This window comes from Penicillium atrosanguineum, assembly GCF_028827265.1.
Source record: "Penicillium atrosanguineum strain IBT 20685 chromosome Unknown utg000007l_segment0_segment0, whole genome shotgun sequence".
Lineage (NCBI taxonomy): Eukaryota > Fungi > Ascomycota > Eurotiomycetes > Eurotiales > Aspergillaceae > Penicillium > Penicillium atrosanguineum.
The window spans coordinates 1,871,601-1,890,067 of NW_026623139.1; the positions used below are offsets into that span (position 1 = coordinate 1,871,601).

The 18,467-nt window shown below is 49.9% G+C and overlaps 7 protein-coding genes across 7 annotated transcripts; 1 reads left to right on the forward strand and 6 right to left on the reverse strand.

Moving 5' to 3' along the window:
• Positions 1–353: 353 nt before the first annotated feature.
• N7443_008906 (arrestin family protein) lies at positions 354–2,395 on the reverse strand (the record flags this gene model as incomplete). The annotated part of the gene is made up of 5 exons (XM_056888962.1): positions 354–1,223; positions 1,288–1,713; positions 1,765–2,083; positions 2,140–2,283; positions 2,334–2,395. 5 exons carry the CDS (start codon positions 2,393–2,395, stop codon positions 354–356), a joined length of 1,821 nt encoding a protein of 606 aa, XP_056738264.1.
• Positions 2,396–5,212: 2,817 nt separating this feature from the next.
• On the reverse strand, positions 5,213–6,715 carry N7443_008907 (uncharacterized protein; the record flags this gene model as incomplete). Its single annotated transcript, XM_056888963.1, has 1 exon — positions 5,213–6,715. The coding sequence occupies one exon, from the start codon at positions 6,713–6,715 to the stop codon at positions 5,213–5,215; it is 1,503 nt and encodes a 500-aa protein (XP_056738265.1).
• Positions 6,716–7,783: 1,068 nt separating this feature from the next.
• N7443_008908 (SNARE domain- containing protein) lies at positions 7,784–8,291 on the reverse strand (the record flags this gene model as incomplete). The annotated part of the gene is made up of 3 exons (XM_056888964.1): positions 7,784–7,942; positions 8,038–8,146; positions 8,266–8,291. The coding sequence occupies 3 exons, from the start codon at positions 8,289–8,291 to the stop codon at positions 7,784–7,786; spliced, it is 294 nt and encodes a 97-aa protein (XP_056738266.1).
• Positions 8,292–8,518: 227 nt separating this feature from the next.
• Positions 8,519–11,365, reverse strand: N7443_008909 (C2H2-type zinc finger protein; the record flags this gene model as incomplete). The annotated part of the gene is made up of 7 exons (XM_056888965.1): positions 8,519–9,584; positions 9,672–9,760; positions 9,821–9,871; positions 9,924–10,976; positions 11,034–11,091; positions 11,137–11,215; positions 11,266–11,365. The coding sequence occupies 7 exons, from the start codon at positions 11,363–11,365 to the stop codon at positions 8,519–8,521; spliced, it is 2,496 nt and encodes an 831-aa protein (XP_056738267.1).
• Positions 11,366–12,101: 736 nt separating this feature from the next.
• On the forward strand, positions 12,102–13,852 carry N7443_008910 (ammonium transporter; the record flags this gene model as incomplete). The annotated part of the gene is made up of 4 exons (XM_056888966.1): positions 12,102–12,473; positions 12,529–13,082; positions 13,147–13,435; positions 13,484–13,852. 4 exons carry the CDS (start codon positions 12,102–12,104, stop codon positions 13,850–13,852), a joined length of 1,584 nt encoding a protein of 527 aa, XP_056738268.1.
• A 275-nt stretch (positions 13,853–14,127) lies between these two features.
• On the reverse strand, positions 14,128–15,460 carry N7443_008911 (NAD(P)/FAD-dependent oxidoreductase; the record flags this gene model as incomplete). Its single annotated transcript, XM_056888967.1, has 2 exons — positions 14,128–14,323; positions 14,376–15,460. 2 exons carry the CDS (start codon positions 15,458–15,460, stop codon positions 14,128–14,130), a joined length of 1,281 nt encoding a protein of 426 aa, XP_056738269.1.
• A 205-nt stretch (positions 15,461–15,665) lies between these two features.
• Positions 15,666–18,039, reverse strand: N7443_008912 (Zn(II)2Cys6 transcription factor; the record flags this gene model as incomplete). Its single annotated transcript, XM_056888968.1, has 7 exons — positions 15,666–16,163; positions 16,224–17,107; positions 17,160–17,473; positions 17,526–17,636; positions 17,691–17,746; positions 17,797–17,923; positions 17,978–18,039. The coding sequence occupies 7 exons, from the start codon at positions 18,037–18,039 to the stop codon at positions 15,666–15,668; spliced, it is 2,052 nt and encodes a 683-aa protein (XP_056738270.1).
• Between the last annotated feature and the right edge of the window lie 428 nt (positions 18,040–18,467).

Below are 18,467 nucleotides of genomic sequence, written 5' to 3' on the forward strand. Positions count from 1 at the left end.
ATTAGGGTATAGGTTGAGCAAGTTTGGGTATCCATGCGTAACTCGTGCTGTGGAGACTAGTTCTCCAATTCAGCTGTGTCATATTCCCGTAAAAGCAAATGATCATGTCTATGAAGATATCCTGGACTTATCTATAATAAATTCGAACGCCGAAAGGACTGGTGTATGACCGTTGTCGTGAAATGCAGATGTGGCAGGAAGCGAGCTTCCTGAAAGAGAAGAGATGGAGGGAAAAAGTGCAGATGGGTGGTAGTGGCCAGCACTGAACCCAACTTTTGTATGTTGAAGGGGGAAATTAATGTAAAGGATGCTGTGCGTAAAGATTTGATCGAGGGTATTGATGCATAGACAGCTCAAGCTCTAGCGCGCGCTTGCACTAGTCGCAACCTGGTTTCAGCGTCGTCAGCATTGGAGCTAGGGTGCAGGTGTCCGGGACGATTATGCACCTCGAAAGGAGTGGAGACTCCGCTAGTCCGGCCACTGTTGCGGCCACTTCGCAAGTAGGCCTGTTGCGGGGACTGGAGCACCGGCGTCGAAGGCAGACTGCTAGCCATTACTGCATTGTAGTCAGGTAGGCCCGAGTCGCATGGACCCACGGCCGCACGCACTGCGGTCGAGTAACTGGGAACTCGGCTTAAAGTCTCAACTTCGGCGTAATGAGGGTGGAAGGGTGTTGTCATGCCCGATACGATCGGGGACTGAGCCCCATCATCAGAAGGTCGGCGGGAGAGCTCTGGGCTACCGGGACTGTGTGAATTCGAACCGGAAGACGGCCCGAAGTAGTCACCAAAGTGGACGTTCAATCCACGCGAGTTGGCGTGATTCTCCGGGGGAGAGTTGGGTATCTCCCCAGGTGTGGCCGGCTGGAGAGTACGGTTTGCGCTGAGACTGTTCAAGCGACTGTGAAGAGCAGCGGCAGAGATATCGGTGTTCGTGAGGGCGGCCATCGAAGCCAGGTTCTCTGCAGATATGTTACGGCTGAGCGCGCCGAAGGGTGTGCCGGGGCCACCGCTGCTGGGGCCCGGAGTGCGGTAGCCATTCGGGTCGACCTCGCTGTATAGCTGGTCGACGGTGTGCTCTCCATAGAGGGGAGGTGCCTGGTGGGCGGCTATATCATCGGCAGTCTGACGATTCGTCTGCTGTGTCTGTTCACGGAGATTGTTGTTCTCGTCTATGGCAATGTTCGGGGAGATGAAGATCGAGACCGGAAGCGTCGCGCGGAGCTAAATTGTTACAGTCAGCAAGACCCTCTGAGGACATCTACCTCGGCGAATATCTCTGACTCACCTCACTGATGTGGCCGTCCGGGTTGTGAAGTTGAATGCGGAACTTCAGCTTGTGGCGGATTTTAATGCCCTTGGTGTCCGTGTCCTGCAGGCACCGGGTCAAGGTTTGCGGCATGTCTAGATAGCGCGTGAACTGGTATCCCTCGGCCGCCTCATCGATAATCTCGATGTTATCCTCATTGGTCTCGTGCTCGTCGGTCAATATCGTCCGGGTAATCTTGTAGGTGTTCCGAATGGAGTCGGGATCTTCCGGGTTGAGAGTCAAATCGTGGCTTTCGATGAGCTGTGACGTAGTCTGTCCGATGCGCAGACCCTTAAGGAGCGGGACCAATTTGAAATCAACGCGAATGGCAGTGCCGAACATGACAGCCTTCGTGGGGGTGCTGATGGAGTATTCGATCTTGTTCGGCCAGATGTTGTCCACCGACTGAGATATTGTTAGTCTGACCTCACACCACAATATTCCGGTGCAACGTACCATCGCATGCGCCAGCTCCAGAGCGCTGGAATCAAGGGTTCGAATGATGCGCAGAGGTTTCCGAGCGACGATGTCCTTGGCGTACTTGCGCCCAATCTCGGCCTTGAATCTGTACATCACCCAGGTCTCAGACAGACCCTCCACGCTCTCAGGCATGGAGCCCTCCAAGACGACGTCAAAGGGGTATTCATAGTTGCCGGCAGCCAACACCTCTGTCTTGCCCTTGCCGGGGTCACGGAATCGCCACGTCTTGTCGTAGAAGACTCGCTCGCGCCAGGATTTGCGACCGCCAGCTGACGAACTAGATGGAAGGTGCCAACTGCGGTGCTTATAAGTTTAAATTCCGGACTGCGCACTTGCTGCGGAATGACGTACCAGACGCGCGACATGCCTGTCAGCTGTAGGCGGATATGCTTGATGGCGAGGGGCTCGGACAGGCAGAGCAACAGAGTCCCTTTCAAATGAGCGCTGGCAGCCTCATGTTCATTGCCACGAAAAACGATGTACTCATCGTTCAATCTGGAACGTCAGCACAAGACCTTCAAAGCCTCACATGCCACCCCACTCACCGAATGTCGAAATACTTGGCGTTACTGGCACTTCCACCACCACTAAAGAAGCTGAGAGCCATTGTGAATTTGCCCGCAGCTGCGATCGGGCAGCCGTAAGAAAATCCAGGAGGAACGTATAGTGTGTGTGAGAGAGAGAGAGAGAGAGAGGGAGAATCGGAAAAATGAGGGAAAAATGAACCAGCTATATGACAGATGGTTTTTGCGTAAATTCTCGGTGATCTACCGGTGAGTGTCCAGAATCGATATCCGGTCCGACCAAACGGCTCCGCAGCGGTGGAGATGTGCCGGAAGCGGCAGTGGATTTTATGTGGCGATGAGCGCCCGGAGATGTTGCGAGTTGACTAAGCCTGGAGAGCCTAGATAAGGGATCGGAATTTGTTGTGGGAAACAAAAAGAACGGGATCCCATGGGATATTCCAATAATTAATAGGAAGTAAGCAGCTGAGTACCGAGGGAAGCTGATCTGGCACGATGGATTTACGTCAGCGAAGGGTATCTCACGATCATATGAAGATGTCACATACCCTAATTGTTTTACAATTACTATCTTCAATCACGTACCCAATCCCCACCTATATCTAGAACTTTGTGTTTTGTGTTTCAAGCTATCGTAATAGCACTGTCTTCATCACCCCATGTCAATCCGTTGCTCGGGGACCTTCGTTTACCCATTCTATCACGCCATGCCTCGGGATCGCCCTTCCCGCATTGGTATTAGATCGATCCAGTTTGATCGTCTGCTGCATATCATACACGTACAATGGTTAGGTGTTATCAACTTGGCTTTAAAAATTGGCTGTCTCCACTCGGTCCAGTCCTGCGTGGAATCCATGGTCCTGAAACTGCCCCTCTATGAACAGGGCTGTCGACTGAAAGCTTCCTTGTGCATACATCTACGGGGCCTCAGGTCTAGCCTAGGCCTTGTGCTGATCACTTTCCCTGCCACGGAGTTCAGGGGCATGTCTGCATATTCTGTCCTGCATGTGCTGTGAGCTGTGCAATACACGCGTAATGAATCCGCAGTTGGCCTTGAGCGCAAGTGGCCTTTGAGGGGCACGGTAGCTGTCACACGCAGGAATGTCTGGAGAAACCCATGCGGACCACATGCAATCAGACCGGAATGCAATCGACCGATTCCCGAAAGCAGTCCGACTATATTCACGCAACTGTCCAGACTGATCTTCCAATCTCTGCAGTAACTCGGAGCTAACCGCACAGTCCCTGTCGCGGTTGTAGCGGGTCCAGTCATTGCGGCAGGCGATCCGCCTATGAGCTCCACTGGGTGTCAAATGATGCTCACCGGCTACACCAGTCCAGTCTGGCTTGTCTCAATGACGATTTCTTCGACCTCTGAAACTATGAAGATAAGGTGTCGGGTATCCTATGGATCTTTTTTTTCGAACTGTCTAGGACCGGTGGCGTGCGCACACACCTACCTGAGGAGGATCAGGAAACGATATCAAGACCAAGGATTGGGTGCCACCATGTCATAGGCGTTCTCTTTGAGGATACGGTCTCGGCCTGGTTGCCGACCACGGGTCCCATCGGGATGCCTGTGCCCTGCGTTCTTGCGCATTCCCGCTACACCGGAATCCCGACCGCGTCCCGGTTTTCTCTGCCCGACTTGCGCGTCTTCTCCTGTTGATCTGGAAACCTCGAAATGCTTGGCGGGCGGCTTCGAGTTTCGAGTTTCGAGTTCGAGTTTGCCTACTGCAGGCAATCTTGCTTTCGGGCTTCTCCGATACCATTGACCATGTAAACAATCTAGATGTCTAGGGAAAAGGGCCATCCTGACACTTGCAATGCCGGATAATATCTCATAGACTCGGATAAATTCGAAAACGCCAGAATGGAACATGAACATGTCATTATTTTGATTGTTCGAATCGCAAAAATGCTCCGGTTGGGCGTTCCACGGTCCTCAGGGTTTTCCTCCATTGACCCACAAGCAGATCATGGTGGATTACTTTCTGCCTTTTTTTGGTTCTCTTTTTTTTTAGCATTGGACTTTTCCACCGTTTCCTTTTCTCTTTTAGGCAGCATCGGACACTCGCCCATTGTAACCCGCTGGGCGCAGCTTTATCCAGCAACCGGTGAAAATTGGGTCCCAGAACCAGATTTTCTTTCCATAGCGGATCCCATCACATCATCCGAGTCAACAAGTGTAAATCTGTGGGCCACGACCACACTGTTTTCTGGATGGTAGCTTTGACGTATACCATCTTTGTAGATACACAATGCAGGGAACCCTGGTCAGAAACCAGCTCAGTACCCTGGGCGCCTGACAGGGTCACAACTCCAATCATCTGGACACTGTCTCGAAACCCAACAGCCGCAGCGGTGAATGCTCTTCTTATCAGTGCGGCCTACAATGCAAAGATAGCGATGATGCGGCCAGTGGAATTCTTTTACCAATTACCACGCTGGGAAGGGCCACGCTGAGAGAAAACCGATCATGCCCCACTGCGGGTGTCCAAGAGGGTTTCTTTACAGTACTTTACTAGCGAATATCGGCGCCTCCATCGTAGCTAGTGCTCTTTGCCCCTGACTACCAAGGAGTGGCCAGACTCTGCTTTTCCGAATAGCTGCCGAGGACGGGAGATCTTGGCGCATTTCTCCGATGATCGACCGGTGACACTTGGAGTCCTGGAGCCCTGCGAGGGTTCGAGATGCCAAGGGGGATAAATCTTCTTGCGCCCAACTGCGTACTACCCTCGGACTTCCCGATATTGTTTCCGTTTCGTGATCTACGAAGCTGATGAATGAATGAAATCCATTGTTGATCGTCAAGGAGGGGGTAGGGTATTAACATAAATGAAGTAATATACAGAAGGTTTAGCCGGCGCCGTCGCATGATGTAAAAGGAAGAGAATCAATCAGGTCGGTGCAATCCATTTGGAATGCTTCAGATCAGGCAGACACTTGATCATACCCGGTGGCTTTGTCTGCCATGAGATGTACTCCGTCTGGTTCAACCTCGGCTGCAACGAGTCGACATGGTCGCTCACATATCCCCGCAAGGCCTTTGCACCAACCGCCTCTTCATCATATCGAGCGACGTTGATTGATGGAACAGCTAGAATCTTCGCACGGCCTCGACGCCACATGTCCCTCGCAAGTAACATGGCAGACGCCATCTGACACTCCCCAGGCCTGCTGCTCTGGAACCTGAACGTCTTCTCAGCGAAGGACGCTGCGTCCAATGTGACCATTCCACCCCAGCACGAAAACACCTGGAAAGGTCGAGACGTATTGAAATGGCCTCGTGAAGCCTCATCATTCCAGAATAAATCCTGGCTATATGCCAATGATCCATCATGCGGAATCTCAAAGAACGTATCACCCGCCAGTGACCTCGACACCAAGAGATCCCCAAACTGTGTCCCGTTCCCGGTCCACACAAACGGACAAGCCATACTCGCCCCCTGCTTCACATGCTGAAATACAAGCTCCAGTATATCCTCCGGACACAGCGCAATCTGATCCACAAAGATAATCAATGCCTCCGGCGAATAAATCCCCGCCAAGTCATCTATCAACCCCTGCGCTCCAACAAACTTTAACGGCTCAAGAACCTTATTCCTCAGTTCCGCAACACGCTTCTCCTTCAAAGCCTCCGTCGAATTGCGCGGAATAGATCTAACCTCATCCAAGAAAAACCGCGCTCCAATCGCCTCAACCCGTGGCTTAAGCTCAGCCAGTATCTCATTCGTCCCGTCATCCGACTTCTCAACGACAATCGATACAGCACAGTTTTTCGGACCCAAGAACCGCATCGCCTCGACGATAGTACTCATCATGCGTGTGATGACTCGCGCTGACTCGCCCATGTTCAGCGCGAAGAAATATCGCACTTGGCCGCTTGTATCCGCTGTTTCGCGCAATTGACTGTATCTGCTTCCGACACTCGAGGGGCAGGAAAGACGATTGAAAGTATCGTCGTCTTCGAAGTCGAGAATCGACCGTACGAACTGATCTATTCTCTGGCGCGAGATAGACGACGAGTTCGTCGCAGTTGAGTTGGAGTTCAAGGTCGACTTCAATGGTGAAGTCGTGACAGATGAGGTCGTAACTGGTCTTGACCATTTGGGCCATTTCCCCTTATCGTCCCAAGCTGGATCCCACTCTGCGGCGGGATTATGTATCGTGTATCCCGCCGACCCGGACGATGTATGCGTAGTCTTCGGCTCGGTATATGCGTCTTCGTGCGCGACATGACTATCCTCGTAATCGGGAACAGGAGGTAAATGGCCCTTGAAAATAGCCACGCCCGCATTGCGAATATCTTTCTTGTGTGGTAGTTTGATTAGGAGCACGGTAAGCACAAGCCCCAAGGCTACAGTGCTCGCCAGGACCCAGTTATACCGTCTCTGCCACATTGTGAGGAGTTCGAGTCTGAACCACCTTGAATTGCACGGATCGGACCAGAAGGTCCTACTTGATTTCACTGTCTGCTCGGGTGTGAGATGCAGGAATAGTTTAGGGGGCTGGCGTGGGTGAATAGATTCTGGTGCTCTGCTCGCGTGCCGTAGCCATCTTTGCGGCTATGATCCACCACAATCTACAGAGCGCTCAGGGCCATCGGCTAAATTTCCGAAAACTGTCCGCATCTGGAACGTGAGAACGTTCAATTGGCATACTTCCTCTTCGATGGGACGGAGCTGCCGGATTGGTTACGTGGAAAATGGAATCGTCGCCGAAAACGGAATTCTGGGGTTGGTGGAACGAGAGGGGCTCAATAAGCTCGGAGTGCTGTGCATTGGCCAGACAAACTCTTGGACTGTTAGAAAAGCTTAAATATTAATAGAACACATCAAGAGTTTCACTTAGCTTGTGTGAGATGTTCTAGAATGTTATCTGGTCTTGGCAAGTCCACATAATCACCTAGACCTGCAGTGTCTCTCCAATGTTCTTGAAGCTATGGAGTTGGAGAGTTGAGTAAGAGGGATTGAATTAGACCATTGTGTGATTAAAATGTTGAGCTTATGCGCGCTATTAATGAAGTCGCTAGAGCGCCCGAGAACAGGATGGGCTGGAAATTATGTTCACTAGTAGAGGCAAGTTGAATAACACAGAAGAACCCCCGATAATGCGATGTAAGCCAAAGCTCATTCGCCCGCCGCAATAAGACATCCCCGCTCAAGGTAATTTGCACATTTAGTCAAGCTTCAGACCAGAATCTTGGAGATAAAGGCGCGCGAATAGGTTCTCGCGCAGTTGGTGTCGCTTAGGCCCGGATTCCGCAACCGTGTATCAATGCGATGTCAGGGCTCAGAGTAATAATGTATGGCGCATTCATGGTAGCGGTCAGGTGTAGAGAACTGGGGGCATGGATGAAATATTGGAATGCATCTTGAACCAGCAAGAGCATCTTCGTTGACCGTGGCGTGCGCATGAAATCGAACCGAGGTCGCCATTAGGCGGGCCATGACGAGATATATCCTCGTTTAGAAGATCCATCCCAGAATGATATACAGCAAGATTCCGGCGCCAATGCAAATACCCGCCACCTTGAGCACGGCGACGGTATCGCCTTGCTTGGCCATCCTTGTGAGTCGGGAGGCGCTGCCCTTCAAGTTCGTGCCGAAAGAGGAGAAGACGTCATTCTGTAAGAAGACCGTTGTCAGTCGTATGTTCAAGCGAGAAATTTCGGCTCTTCTCTAGTACTGTCTCCGCATAGGTGGTGTCGTGATCGACGTACCGTATGATCGAGCGTGTCTTGATCCCGCGCGTTGTCGTGGATGTTGATCGTCACATCTCGGAGGGCGGAGACTTTAGAAGAGAGGGAATTGAGGAGCGCATTGTTTTGCCTAGCTTGGGGAGTCAGCGAAAGGTGTTCGGTGGCATGGTGGTCGGATGAGGCGAATGGACGGTGTCTTGGGAGCTGTCTTGGGTGGCCTGCGGGGCTTCAGAAAGGACTGGGACGTACTGCTCGCGTTCATAGGCGTCACTCATTTTGAATGAGGTCGGATGTCCCGTTAAAGATTGTGTCGAAGGCGATTTGGAGAGTTTGAGAGTCTGAGGAAACGAGGGCCTGCGAAAGGGCGGCGGTGGCTTAGACGAGGATCGCGGAGCCGATCACTGACACGTCATGTGATTCGCATTATAACCTGGTGATGATTTTGAGATTTCTTTATTCTTCATTCTTTATTGATATAATTTCGAGGTCTTCTATTTGTCTCTTATGGTGCACCGGTTGGTTCTGCCATGGTGTCATGAATCATATACAGTAGTCGCGCATAGTCCGCCATCCAATGTGACCCCACTTCATCTAAAAGACTGGCAAACTCCAGAATGATGCGCTGCGCATGTCGAGACCCTCGTCTATATATCTTCCCATTGATGATTATTGGCCCACCATCACGAATGAAATTGATGCCGGGATCCTCTTGCTCCACTGACTTGGCTGATGGACTTGAAATATGATCGGACAGACCTTCATCGCCAATCGCTTGCCAGTCAAGATCTGTATTAGCTAGGTCGAATTGACTGCCATTGGACTGGCCTGATCCTAAATAATCGGGGCCCATCAAAATGTACATTCCAAGAACAAGTGCCGACATGAATAACGTTCGGACCGACTGAAAGGCTGTTCCATCGGCAGGTTTCCGGTGCGACAAAGTCCTGAATGCTTGAGCTGCGTGAAGACATGCTCTTCGTGCAGCAGTCGTGTTTATCCAGCTAGAAAGGTCAAGGCGAGCTTGGGACATAATTTCTGGTCCCTCTCGACCGGCAGCACGCGCAAGGACATTGGCATCGACTGTCAAGAGAATGCAAACGCTGTGCCAGATGATAATACAGTTGGGGTTCGACTTGCGGAGAGTTTCATCATATACTTGGATCAAACTGGTAAGTAAAGGGGCAGCAATGCTTGCTCGTTTATCGATCTGACAGATTCTCCAAGGTACATGGTGGTGCTGACTTGCTGGAACTATATCAGAGCTGGAGACAAGCCGGTACGTATCTGCAGAAACACGAAGAAGAACGGAACAGAGTAGCCCATACATGGAGAAAGCATGAACAGGGCCATTCAAATCCGGTAGACTGAAGTTGTGTGACGAGAGCTCGAGGACGTCATTCTTGGTTGAAGTGTTGGTCGAGAGCTGCGACCATGCATGGCAGTTTGGGGCTTCGTAGAGAATATTCGATTGCGGAAGATTGATCGCCAGAGCATGAGCCTGTATAATTGGATTCATCGAGAAGAGCTCAGATAGCCAGGAGTCGTGCAGAAGGAGACCTATGATCAGACTAGGACAAATTGTTAATTGGCTGCAATGAGTATGTTGGAATGGGAGGTTGCACCATTTGGTTGATTCAACTCGGCTCCACGCACACCACCGAGCATTTTCTGACATGTTTGGTGGGGAAAGTGCATTAATGGGCTCCTCAATCTTTGAGCTGAAGAAGCCATATTTTTGTGCGGTCTGAAGGAAACCAATCAACATCAATCCTTCCGATCATCAAGTCACTTGGGAACCGCTTACTGTGAGTGTATGTATGTAGAGAATCTGTGATTTTTCCAGACAGAGATTTCCCTGTGAACTGAGTTAGACGTGTAGATTATCAATCAGTAGAGCAATTCCTTACCCCTGTCGAGATGAACAGAAAAAGCGTGTGGTGGGCCAGCACCAGATCGCTTAGAATATCGACGGGAGTTTGTGAAACTACAGTTGCAGATATTACCCGAGTATAGACCTCGTTGATAATTGCCTGCTCAATACCTGTCAGTAGATAAACATCAGCCAATTTGGAGATCTTCCATACAGGGTAAGCCTTTTGCACAAAGGCTACAGCTTCTTCAGTTTTCAAAAACGAAATCCCAACCATACACATGATAAAAATTAAGAGTGTGGGCGTGTTATCGGGGCTAAATGTGGCAAGGTGAAGAACAGGATAGGCGGGTTGAAACTTGTGAGTGTAAAGATAGAAGCCCTGATCAAAAACCTCTGTTGTGTTGATACAACAATATCGAAGCTCACAAGCAAACCCGTCATCAAAAATTTGATTGCATCCACAGACTAAAGTGTTTCTTTTTAATCCTCCAAGTCGTCTCTTGCAATTATCGGTAAGAGTGATTTCCGGAGTAGTGTCGTCGATACGCGTCTGGTTGCTTGGGTCTAGGCCTAGACCGGAATCGTAGGTGGCATAGATGTTTTTCGATGAGCCAAATGCAATTCCATACCAGAAACTAGGTCGATTGATTCCTTGTGATCCTCCTGGCCAGAGACTTTGCATTCTCGTTGCAACTTGGTACGCAACATCTGGGCGTGATAATGATCCACTACTGACGACCGAATGCAGTTGTGAACTTTGAAAGCCGTCTTGGTGGTTGGGATGTATTATTGGTTGATGTATCAACGAGTTCAAAGGAGATTGAGACTCGTAGGAAGGGTGGAAAAGCATAGTCAAGAACTCGTTGCTCAGATTACCTCGAGCCAGATCATGTAGGGAGCCATAACCCTGGGCCTCTTTGACTGCAGCTAATTGATTGTTCTCACTCAGTAGGCGCGTAGGAATACCGAGAGCGTTTTCCTCTATTGCTGGTGGTATCAGAATTTCCTCACGGCCATCCATGCCAGTCTCATGTGCTTCACCAGGAGACAACTCTTGAGACGGGTAAGTCGGAGTAAGCGATAATCCCTGCTAATTGATCAGACTCTGACTTCTGAATAAGAAATTTCTCAAGAGGTGGCCTACATCAGGACGTGATCCATTCTCTGAAGGATGATTCCGGCGATGGCGAAGGAGAACATCTCTGTCCACTTAACAATGTTCTCGTATCTCAAATGTAGTGGCTCACCTTCGAGAAAACTGTTTAGAACAGATGGAGCATTTATACGGGCGCTCACCAGTGTCTGTTGCATCTATTAGAGCTCGTTCTGAACAAAATGGGTAGGTTAACAAGGATAATCCTCCGAGGGCTGCATACGGACAAGACGATGCCGATTCAGATGCTCCGTCTTGGAAAACGTTTTGTCGCATTGGGCACAGGGGATCCTATGCGCAAGAATTCGGCGCCGCGGTCGCATTATGGCGAGTTTAATGAAGACAGAAACAGGGGATCCTGATACCCGGGCCTGCAACTTTTGCGGGGTTCACAGTTTGTCGCCTTGTTTGCAAGGCACCCGGGATCGAGTTCAACATGATAAATGAAGATCACAGGTCAATCAGAAGTGTCTATTACAGTTTGATCATCTTGTTTATTAAACGGCCTAACAATTCCGGTCCAAAGTCACATCCTGTGACTTCAAATAACTCGCGGTGACCTCGTGGTGAGAGACCTAATGTATTCATGGCTCGGGACTGCATTATGGCGGGGAATATCGGAAGATGGCAATGGCCACGGGAACATTGCAGTGAGCAAGAGCCTAATCCTGATATCGTCATGATATAAGAGTCTGGGCTAGAGCGAAATAGAGCCTCCGCCAACATCCCCGGGCGATTTGTGACAATGTGGGGGTTGTCACTCTGGCTCCCCACATTACCCAAGTGCGGGGAGCTATACCAGTGGCTATGCCCAGGTGCCTACCCGCATCTGACGAGTGTTATCGCTCATGATTACAGATGGCTATGTGGCATGTTACGCTTATGTTCCCCATCAATTATGTGGGGATTTGCCATGTGGCTGCATCCTTAAATATCCTTGTAGCTACTTAATATATATGTGCAGTTCCGGACCACCGGTAGATCTAAACGAGCAACTTCTGAGCCTCGGGAGCACCACGATAGTCGACAGCCTGCAAAAAAGCCTTGACAAGTATAACCATGGCAGCCCTCCAACTCTTGAGTCACCCTTATGAGCTTGCGCTGGGTATCTTTGTCCTATATTGTACAGGATACGTGATTTATCAAAGATACCTTCACCCTCTCGCCAAGTACCCCGGCCCTCTTCTCGCCTCGCTCACCGACCTATGGCAGGCGCACCAGTTTATAACTCTGAAGCAGCCATACACGCTCACCAAGTTACACGAGAAATATGGCTCTGTTGTGCGCTATGGCCCAGACAAGTTAAGCATCACCAACGAAGAAGCCATCAAATCGATCTACCAGAGCGGGGCTCGTTACATGCCCAAAACAGAGTTCTACGATGCATACGGGGCGGCACATCCGAATGTATTTGGAATGCGCGATGAAAATGTTTGCATTTGACCCGCCAACTCTCTTTCTTGCTAGAACTAACCTGAATGTCTAGATGCATTCCATCCGGCGGCGTCACATGTCTCACAGTTTCTCGATGAGCTACGTTAAAGAAATGGAACAGCACCTTGATGAGAACGTCAAAATCCTTCGAGCGAAGATAGCTTCGCATGCTGCGAGCCAAGAAACCTTCGATTTAAAGAAGGCTTTGCAATACTATGTCATCGATACCCTAGGTGAACTAGCCTTCAGCCAAACATTCAGCGTGCAGGAGTCTGAAGACGAAACCCGCGTTCCGCCAGTTGTCGAGCACAGCTTGTTGGCAGCAGTGACAGGTGCTTGGCCGATGATGACTACCCGACTGAAGATATGGCTCCCACTTATCCCACACAAGGGCCTGCAAGCGCTTTTCAAGGGCCGAAAAGCTTGTGCGAATCTTGCTTCTCGATGTGTCGATGCTCGGTTGAACTCTGTGAGACCAAAAAATGGGGCAAGCAGTAGCTCTTCGGAGAGGAAAGATATTCTTACTAATTTGATTCTGGCGAAACACCCTGACACGGGGGAGAGTTTGTCTCAGACTGATCTCGAAACCGAGGCATTTGGATTTATGTATGTCGCACTTTCTACGGATTTCTTCTCTTATATTGTTATCTGACGAAGACATCTGAAACAGCATTGCGGGTACTCATACCACCAGCGCAACAACGGCATTACTTTTCTATCATTTACTTCATCACCCAAGCCTCATGGCACGATGCGTGGCAGAAATCGATGAGAAGCTCCCAACTCTTCAGCCGCACGAAAGCGCCTATTCTGTTACAATGGCGGAGACATCCCTTCCGTACTTGCGAAACTGCATCAAGGAAAACTTCCGAATCACCCCCGTGTTTACGATGCCTTTGGCGCGAAAAGTCCTCATGCCTGAAGGCATAAATATTGCTGGAAATCACTTTCCCTATGCGGTAAGTCTTCATCCCCCTTCAGTCTGTAATCTTCGCTTATGTTACAAGACTTCCATTGCCGTCTGCAACCATGCCTTCCACCACAATCCAGAAGTCTGGGGATCTGGTCATAACATATTTGATCCATCCCGATGGGAGGATCCTGAAATTGCAGAAAAGTCTAAGTTGTTGATGCACTTTGGCCTTGGGGGTCGACAGTGTATCGGCAAGACTGTGGCCATGACCAACATTTACAAGTTGATGAGCACGCTGTTGAGTGAATTTGAATTCGAGCTCGCGGATGAGAATGAAAGAACTCTTGCACAGAAGAACGGGTTTCTTGGAGAGATTCCAGAAATGATTAGCGTGGGAATCAGTGATTTGGCAGAGCCTTTGCTCGTGAAGGCTCAGAAGCGGGATCGGGTTGCTGCTAACTAGAATTACGCTTTACTTGAGTATTTATATTCTTTTCCGAAATTTCGCTACTTGAACAGCTTAAAATGTTGAACTATTCCAAGGCTGGCAGCCATATCAAGTAACATGATCTGAATTTACAGTTCAATGTGATCAATTGTACACCGTGGTTATGCTTGACCAGCACCTCACCACATCGGATGTGGCTCCCCAGCCCGAGTGCAAAAAGTGGCTTACTCAAAGCACCATTCATTGGAGATCCCCACTATTATATTCAAGAAGCATTCATCATGGCAATTCTAGAGCTTGGCTTTCTCCAGCTGAGTGAGCTTCCTCAAAGGAGGCCCGGCTCGGCTTCCATCGCCCTTCATAAGAGACCCGCTAGTGCCACTCGGAACAGGCTCCAGTCGCCATTTCTTGCGCAATTCTTCGGAAGCTTTGTTCTCAAAGCAGTCCGCAATGTATTTACCCAGAATAGGAAGGAATTTGAAGCCGCTGGTCAAATTAGTCTCTATTGGTCACCCAATCGAACATGGTCAGTACTTACTGTCCTGCACCACCGGTAGCCACGAACAAGCCCTCCATTGTCGGATGGTTATCGATAATAAAGTCGCCCTTGGGGGTATCTGTGTACCAACAAAGCCGGCGGAAAGACCACGGTCGGTCCGCAAAGCGAGGACAGAATCGTCGCAGACCTTTGCGCAGGTCCTCATCGGCGTCATCGGGAAGATAGCCAGTCTCTGCGTTGCTAGTGTCGAATTTAGGGGTTGAGATTGTTCGAGTCCCGTCATTCTGAACAGTGACTTCATTGGCATAGCCATAGCCATGTCGCGCAAGCTTAAGAATGTTACTTCCCGGCGAAGGAGGGAAGATGAACACGCCATCGGTCATATTGATCATCACCGGTGTGTTTTCCAAAGATCGAGCTTCCTCCGCAGTCAATTGGATAAATCCAACCGGCTGACCTGAAGAAGACGCAGCGTGTGCAACGTTCAAAAGACGATTCGTCCAAGCGCCAGTGCTCAAAATAACCTGGGACGCGAGGATGGAATCTCCACTCGCCACATTGACACCCACAACGCGAGAACCTTCCTTGCGCAGAGAGACGACACTTCCACGGGGCCCGGTGACGATTGAAACACCCTCGACAGTGCATCGTGAAGCCAACTTCTGGATGCTGCCGGTGGCATCCGCCCAACCACCTCTCCGGTTGAGATACCCGTTCATACCAGATAAGTCGGACTGAATGTTCGGGTATGACTTCAGCAGCTCTGTGGCATCCTTTAGATCTTCCACAGTGCCACCATTAGCTAGAACCGTGGTCTTGGAGTTTGCGATCCAGTCGTTCTTAGGAGTTTCGGATAAGAGAGCAAATCCGGACTCGAAGTACTGGTCTTTGTATTCCGTTTTCCAGCCCTCATAGGCCTCACGAGCCATCTTGCAGTAGACAGGGTCGGCATAGTCAATTCGGATAATGCGTGAGATATCAACGCTGCTTCCATCTATTGCCGGAGGCGCGTATCTATCCAGCACGGTGATGTTGGTGTATCCGCGCTGCTTGAGTTCCAATGCAGTGGAGAGGCCGAAAACACCGGCACCCACGATCAGAATCGAATCACTCTTTGAAGGCATTCTGAATAACAATCCAAAGGAATACGTCAGACTGCTCAGATTGATAGAGCAGTCACACTATCTAAAAAAATGATCGGATGTGGAGAGGAAGGCAAACCCGGTTGATTGCCGGGTTCTTGGCGGCCGGAGAAGACGGAATCGGGCCGTGACCCGAGCATAGAAAAATTTACATCTTTCTGTCCTGGCTTTGATTTTCGATTAAATATCATGTGCTCAAGCTCAGCCAGTCCTCAAATGCCCTTTCATAGTCCTGGAGCTGCAAAAATAGCGTGTCCCCGCCCGTAAAGTCCAAGTTCTGATCTTGCGTGAAATCCGGGAAATCTATAACAGGTGCCGCTTGATCCGATTCTTGCTGCAGCTGACTGGAATGCTCTGTCTGCTCTGGTGGATAAGTCACACACTCGGCAGCAACTGTTTTGTGTCCTGATATACCCGCAGATCCAATCAGGGAAAAGCCGGGATCAGCAATAATACCGGCGGATGACGCGCCGCTTGCGATGCTATCCCTGACCAGTTCAGGCCCGAAAATATCGCCAGCAGGGTTCGAAGACTTGCTTGCTTGCGAGTAAACCAGAATATTTCGTAGGAGTTGTAAATTGACGGACCACTTTTGGCGATGATTGGAACCTGTTTTTGGTGTACTCGCGTCTGTCATGAGGCCTCCAGGAGAAATACTACCCCGAAGCTGTTCTAGTTGTCGAACCTATAGGATGATCGTCAGCTTACATAAAGTTATGTGAAAGAATTTACTATTTGCCATTACCTGGCGATCAATATGAGGCCACCGGTAGGCCATTGCCCGCAGGAAACGAAGACATTTCTCGAATCCTGTCTGCGCCTTTTTGCTAAAGACTTGATCTTCCGCAAAGCTGTGCTGAAGATAGATGGTAGCGACGATAGCCACGCAGTGTCCCAAGGTTGGATCGGAGACTTCAAAGCTCTTTGATTCCACAAGTTCAAGGAAATGCACAATCCAGCCCGAATGGAAGGTGAGCTGCTCGAAGGAGTTGCGAAGGAATGACTGGGGCATGGTCCTTCTGAAGTTTCTGAGGCGCATAGAAAGAAGAAAAGGGTGGTTTAAAAGGGCTGGGATTGCATGCCAAACGATTTGGAAGAATAGCCAGGGACCCCAGTAACCACGATTTGTCTGTAGTTCGGCTAGCGAGTGGTCTGAAAATCGGCTCGCATGAAGCCGGAATCTGAGTGGCATGCAGCTTTCATGTTCAGTATGCCGGTAGGTGATCATTGCGTAGTCTGACTGTGGATGCCAAGGAGGGTTTGTGTCGACGCCGGCATGATTCATGGCATATTTGCATGCTAGAGCCCACAGCTCACTTATGTGCATATTGGCAGCCTTGATGCCGATGTCTAACTTGGAGTCGTTACCTCCTCTTCGAGGATCTTTTCGGGATATCAATGCTTCAAGCCATGGCGTTTCAAGTGTAGTCTCGCTAGATTGGTCCATATTATCCTTGAAAGGTAAGAACCCCTGAAGGTTTCGAAGCATCATGACACTGGCATGGCATAGCTTTCGTTCATCACGTTCTGATTCCAAATGTTTCAGAGACTCTAGGTCACCGACTCGGATGTTCTGCATGAAAAAGTTTGCATTTTTGGCATAGAAACCTGCTCGGACAAGGTTTCCAGCTATTTTAAATGCTGTTAGCCCATCATCTCCTAGGCGCACGTCGAAGCTTACCTGTAAATTCCAACATGCTCAGCAGACACAGCGTTTGAATTGTGGATAATTCCACATTTCCTTCTGTTAGGCGCGCCATTACTAATTGAGAAGCCATTTTTGTTTTGAACGTAATCTGCTCATTGGTTTGGCTGTCCTGGACGCCCCTGCCGAGAAAGCGAACACCAAGGGCCTCCATGGCAAGAACAAGTTCTGGATCTCGGCTGGCTAATGACGCATAAGAGCCTTCTCTTGGGAAAAGGGGGAGGGGCTGAAAATTGCAGAAGATTCGATATAAGTTGATGAGAGCCAAGTCAGATGGACGTGGAGATTGTCTTCAAAAAACGTTAGTTTCTTCATCAGGATATGGCAGAGAAAGTAGCTTACATGGGTGCATGACTTCCAGACGAAAGTTCTGGATGTGGTAAATTTTGTTCACTCGCATGAAGACTAACCATAGGGGACCGGGCAGTTGGCTGAGATTGTCGTTGGCCGGCACTTAAGAGGGTCAGTCAGATGTGAGAAAGCAGGCCAAATTGGTGCTCTACGTACGCAATGTACTCAATCAAATGTTCCAATTTGCTCTCGATTCTTGAAACACGATCTTCCTGGAGTTTCATTAGCCTGGTTCTGGGCGATGAACCAGAGGGTCCCGTACCATATTCTTTGCGAACTCTGAGCCCTCGTCGATGGCCTCGGCGCTACCCGCGTAAACGCATTTCTGACCCAGTCGCTCGCAAAAGGAGCAGATAGGCTTTTCCCCGGGACATCTTGTCTTTTTACGCCTGGAAAATGATTAGCCTCAAGATATCTCCACGGAATCCCAAGGCCGGTCGTACCGACAAGTCTCGCAAGCCTGGCGCGTGCGTTTGGCAGGTCGCTCATCCTCAGCGGAGGCCATTCTGGCCCCTTGATTGGGTACGATAAAGGGGATCAGGCCTCTGCAGTGAGTAGCGGTATCTCCATGAATTCAACACCAGCTGATATGTTCATTCTTTTCGCGGTATGCCCGGTTCGCGGTATGCCGGGGGAATAAAATTGTCGAGCCTTTTAAGATTAGGAACGGCGCGGGGACCGAAGTGGGTCTTCCATCTCTCCCGAACGCCTGTCTACACAAGTTCAGTTAAAGAGATACATAGTGAAATGAGGATGGCTCGATGGCTGTCTGGCAATGCAGACTGGACAACATCAACTAGTAGAACACACACCACCACTTCCAGGCTCTGTATGAGGTGGGTGGAGATTGGACTGGGAGAGGCACTGCGTATTGCCCTTAATGCTGCATCATAAATCAAAGAATGTGGTGAAAAACTGTCATGAATTGGGTGG